At 41.3% G+C, this 5435-nt stretch overlaps 1 protein-coding gene across 1 annotated transcript; it reads right to left on the bottom strand.

Annotated features, from left to right (window-relative positions):
• Positions 1 to 2691: 2691 nt before the first annotated feature.
• LOC139888055 (uncharacterized) lies at positions 2692 to 5038 on the bottom strand. The gene is made up of 3 exons (XM_071871088.1): positions 4582 to 5038; positions 3689 to 4225; positions 2692 to 3551 (listed from the first exon to the last, which is right to left on the bottom strand). Exons 1-3 carry the CDS (start codon positions 5036 to 5038, stop codon positions 2692 to 2694), a joined length of 1854 nt encoding a protein of 617 aa, XP_071727189.1.
• Positions 5039 to 5435: the final 397 nt, after the last annotated feature.

Raw genomic sequence — 5435 nt, 5'->3', positions numbered from 1 at the left:
AAATTGTTTTCCGCGGTTTGGCTTCTACCTACTTTGTAAAATAATCAATGGCCACAACCAAAAACTTTACGCCTCCTGGTCCTGCGGGGAATGGTCCCACTATATCGATTGCCCATTTGTAGAATGGCCATGGAGATGTGACTGGTATCATTAGATGTCGCGAAGCTTTGCTTACCAGTGCGTGCAGCTGACATGACTGACATTTGCGTATTACCTCCGCGGCATCTCTGTACATTGACTTCCAATAGTATCCAAGCTGCATTATTTTGTACGCAACTGTTTTGTGTCCTGAGTGCAAAGTGCACATTCCTTCGTGCACTTCTCGTCTGATTGACTCTGCTTGAGTTGGATTAAGACACCGCAAATGAGGTCCCAAGAAAGACTTTTTGTATAGAATGCCTTTATCTAGCAGATACATCGGTGCTTTCGTTTTAATCTTTCGTGCCTCTTTTAAATCTATTGGCAATGTACCCGTGTTCAAGAATTTCACTATCGGTGTCATCCAACTTGACTCATCTTCCTCGACTGCGGCAGATATACCGTCTGTATCAATGGATTTAACTTTCACTTCCTTGACCTAAATTTCTTTCTTGAAATGGCTGAATGTTAAGGCAGCCAGCTTACTGAGCGCATTTGCCTTTTTATTCAATGTTCTTGAAACCTGCGTTATCTGGAATAAATCGAATTCTATCGCGAGTTCTTGCACAAGTTTCAGATACTTTTGCATCGATTCATCATGTGCTTCGAATATCCCGTTGAATTGATTTGAAACTAGCTGTGAATCAACATATACTGATAGCTCTTTTACTTTCAAGTATTTTGCTACTCGCATTCTAGATAACAATGCTTCATATTCAGCTTCATTATTAGTTACAGGGAAGCTAAAATACGGCGCAAAGATATATTCTTCTCCTTCTGGACTTTTCAGGACTATTCCTGCCCCTGCGCCTTCCGGACCACAAGCCCCATCTTTGTGCATTTCCCACAGCTGTTCGGGCGGAGGTGGTATTTCTTTTGATTCATACTAGATTTCGATATCCCCTGCTGTTTCAGCCAGGTAATCTGCTAGGACTTGTCCTTTTACCACACTTCTCGGTGAGAAGCTTATCTTGTGCTCACCTAATTCAATTACCCATTTGGCCATGCGACCAGATTTTTCTGGTTTGTATAGCACCTGCTCAACAATTATCAGCGAATATAAATTCGAGAGAATTTTTCACGCAATTTTAAATTTTTGACAATGCTTTGTTTTTTGTCATACCTGCTTTATTGGTTGGTCTGTTAGGACCATTATTGGATGCACTTGGAAATATCTCCTCAAGCATCTAGCCGTATGCACGAGCGCATAAACTAGTTTTTTGATCGCAGAGTAATTTAATTCGCTTCCTGTTAGAGCTTTACTAACAAAATATATAGGCATTTGTACCTGTCCGCACAGCTGGATACATATAATTTTAAATGTCTATTGATTAAAAAGTAACTATATTCTAGTTTATAGTGGGTACCTGCCCCCTGTTCGCTATCAATACTGAACATATCGCTTCTTTTGATGCTGCTAAGTAAAGTATCAGCGTCTCTCCCGCAATCAGCGCAGTCATCGTCGGCAACTCCTTTAACAGCTTTTTCATTTCTTGAAACGCCACTTCTGCTTCCTCTGTCCACTTGAAATCCGTCTTCTTTAAGCAATTTTTAACGTCCCAAAAAAGGGGAGCGATCGCTCTGCAGATTTTGATAAGAATCTGGTTAACGCAGCCAATTTACCCGTTAAATTTTGCACCTCTTTTTTATTTCTAGGTGACGGCATATTTTCGATGGCCTCTATTTTCTTTGGATTTGCGCGTATCCCGCGCTCCGTGATTATATGACCAAGAAACTTTCCTTCCTCTTCTCCAAAACGACACTTCGACGGATTGAGCTTCATGTTTATTTTTCTCAACGATGCAAACATTTCTAATATATCTTCCAACAAACCTGGCTTTGTTATGCTTTTTATCACCAAATCATTGACATATGCTTGTAAATTTCTGCCAATTTGACTTTTAAAAGCCTCATCTATTACGCGTTGGTATGTTGCTCCGGAATTTTTAAACCAAATGGCATCTTGGTATAACAATATATGCCCTGACTTGTGTGAAAGGCAGTTTTATCCTCATCATCTGCTACCATCTGTATCTGATGGTATCCTTTGTACGCGTCCAAAAAGCATTTATACCAGAATCCGGCTAGCGCCTCGACTTTCCAGTCTATTTCTGGTAGAGGATAATTATCTGTGGGATAGGCCTTGTTGATGTCTGTGAACTCGACACACATGCGCCAAGACCCATCAGGATTTTTCACCAGTACCGGGTTTGCCACCCACGTCTGGTACCTCACTTCTCGTAATATATTTTCTTTGACCAATTTGTCAACTTCTGCCTTCAACCATTCGCTTCTTTCCGATGCCATGCCGCATTTCTTTTGGCGTACCGGTGTCAAACTTGGGTTTGCATTAAGTTTATGCTCAGCTGTTTCTCTTGGTACGCCGGTCATGACTGCTTCTTTCCATGCAAAGACATCCGTATTGGAAGCTAATATGTTACGAAGCTTAAACTTTGTTTCATCAGACAATCCTCCGCCGATTTTAATTTTTTGCTCTGGATATCGTGGGTTTGCGATAATCATGCAGCTTCAGAGCTGTTCTTCTTCACTTGGCTATTTTTTGGCTTGTACTACAACCGCAACACTTGCATCTTGTTTTTCTGATCTTATTGTCGCGATTCCTAATGGAGTTGGGAACTTTATAAGACCATGCACTGTGGAAGGAATAGCTGCCAACTTTTGCAAAGTTGTGCGTCCTAAAAGTGCATTATATTTTGAGTAAGACCTTACTACAGCAAATTCTACTGTTGTACTTCTTACTAACTCCTTATTATCATCATCTACCAACTTTAATTCCAACTCAATGATCCCTATTGGCCATGCGGACTCTTCGAAAAACCCTGATAATGCAGTGCTAGGAGCTATAAGCTTGGCACATACCGCTCCAGGCAGCAACCGAAAACAATGTCCATACATTATATCGACACCGCAACCTGTGTCTACATGCAATCGCTTTATGATGTACCCACAACTTTCAACGCGCCCTTTAATTGTGATAGGCGCATCTGATGGTTCTTCTATTATGGCCGCGAATAGGATGGCAGTGTTTTCCCATTCCTCTGACAATTCTAATTGGCGTCTCTGATTTGCTCGTCCGCTGGTCACCATGTTAATGGTTTTATCTGTTTCCTTTTCATCATTCTTTCTTTGCCATGGATACTCTTTTTCTCCTTTTGGCTTCTCACTTGATGTTTTTCCACCTTTCTTCAAGTGTTGCAAGCTTCCTCTTTTAAGTTCAGCAACTACCCTTTCGATTAGATGCCGACATTCATTGGTTTCATGACCATAATCATCATGAAAGTGGCAAAATTTTCTTTTATCTCTATTCCCATATTTTGACAAAGGTATTGGGGGATCGAAGCTTTTACATACTGCCTCTATAGCTAATATTTCTTTTGGTGTTTTCGTGAGGTCTTTTATCAATGCAACATTATCAGCATGGTTGTTTTTAAACCTTTTACTTCATCCCCCTTGTTGTTATTAAACTTGCGATATTTATCACCATTGTAATTACCGCTTCAAGATGGCCCACTACCACCATAACACTTGCCAGATTCTAATCCTCTTCCTTGCACTCGATAATAATCGTCATCAATGTCCATGCTTGAAGAGGTATTTCCACAATTTTGCTTTATGTCTTCTTGTGTACGCATATAATCATGCGTTTCTTTTATAGCTTCTGCGAAAGTATCTGGCACTCTTCTGTGTAATCGCTGCCATAAGGATAGATGTATGTCCTTATCTATACAATGTATAAAGCCGGACACCTTCTGGCTTTCTAGTAGGTCTTGTATTTTGGCTACCTCCTTGGTGTACCTGTCTATGACTTCTCCCAAACTTTCTTTTGGTTTCTGCTTAATGTCGTGGCATTTGACATGTGTTCTTTTGCGGGCGCGCAGATTGTGAAAATTTAATAGAAATCTTGAGTGCAAGTCTGCAAAACCAGTAACGCTTTGGGCTGGTAAATTATTGAACCATTCCCTTGCTACTCCTTGCAGCACTATTGGTAGCATATGGCATGCTACTGCATCACCCCAGCTGTGCGTTCCTGCAGTTCCTTCAAATTTTTGCAAAAAATCATCTGGATCTGACAATCCATCATAACTTCCCAATGATAAAGGTAACACAGGCACTACTATGAAGGGTGATTTGCAATATGTGGCACAAACTTTTCCGTTGTAGGAGCTAGCTCAAGACTTTGCTTAGCTTTTTATCCTTGCATTACCGCGAACCAATTGCTCATAAATTCTTGTACTCGGGATGGTTCATTGAAAGCTGGTGCCAAATGCGGTGGTGCGACTTGCTGCAACTGAGATATAAAGCTGTTTGACTGAGTCGAGACACATTGCATCCCGCTATATTAGTTGCTTGCAATATTAGGGACTGGTTACGAAGACGCATACGTCGTTGACCCTCGTTGCGATGTCAGCATAATATATGAACCATCTGGATTTCTCAGACCCATCTGCCTGATTCTTTCTTGAGCATTCTCGGTAGTAACCCTTTCAATAGGAGTTTCAGGTTCAACCGAGGTGATGATTGGTACCTTACCCACACAGGTGGTTTTAACTTTGAAACCTGATGGAACGGTCTCGCTTGGAGAACCGAAGCTCAGATTTTTTGGAGGCAGATCCTCAAATGGTTTGAAGCTAGCTCCTGTTTCTAATACGCTTCCATCAGGAGAGTACCACCAATTCTTAGACGGTTCTTTTAGGACTGTTTCCGATGCGACTGGTCCCGTTTCAACGTTTGATGTCGATGGAGGCTTTGATGTGCCTTTGACTGGTGCAGGTGGCGTCGGTGGTGTATTCATAATAGTCGTTGTAGGTGTTTGAAACCCTGGACTTACTGGAGAATCCGATCGCCCCTGATTTTTGGCATTCTTACTTCCTCCACCCATTCTTGCTGACAATTTTGAAAACCTGAAAGTGACCGATTAATTAAATAAAAAATTTTTACGGAAAGAAGATACATATAATAAATTATACACAACATAAATTCCAATCTTATTTGTTCATATAACCGGTCCCACGGATGGCACCAAATGATCAAGCATATTTTCGCGAGGTCAAGGTGAACCTACGCTTGAGTGCATGATAGGGTTTAAGGACTAACAATATTCGAACCTCCGATGCTTAGTCGTAGATAACCCACATCGGTATCATTTCGATCCCGACAGGGTGGCCGATTTGAGAGTCCACCAACAACCCAGCATACGGGGTTGAGTGCCCTAAAGACATGAAGGTTTTATAGTTCGAGACATACCTGAAAGTCCTTACGTTTTAGATCGTATGAAG

This window comes from Rutidosis leptorrhynchoides, chromosome 2 (genome assembly GCF_046630445.1).
Source record: "Rutidosis leptorrhynchoides isolate AG116_Rl617_1_P2 chromosome 2, CSIRO_AGI_Rlap_v1, whole genome shotgun sequence".
Classification (NCBI taxonomy): Eukaryota; Viridiplantae; Streptophyta; class Magnoliopsida; order Asterales; family Asteraceae; genus Rutidosis; species Rutidosis leptorrhynchoides.
This window is presented reverse-complemented; position numbering and strand designations above follow the sequence as displayed.

Coding starts and splice junctions, on each gene's coding strand:
- LOC139888055 (XM_071871088.1), bottom strand. CDS start 5,038: ATGGGTGGAGGAAGTAAGAATGCCAAAAATCAGGGGCGATCGGATTCT. Junction 4,226..4,581: donor GGGTCTGAGAAATCCAGATG/GTTCATATATTA, acceptor ATGGATTGTCAG/ATCCAGATGATTTTTTGCAA. Junction 3,552..3,688: donor AGGAAGAGGATTAGAATCTG/GCAAGTGTTATG, acceptor CATTGATAAAAG/ACCTCACGAAAACACCAAAA.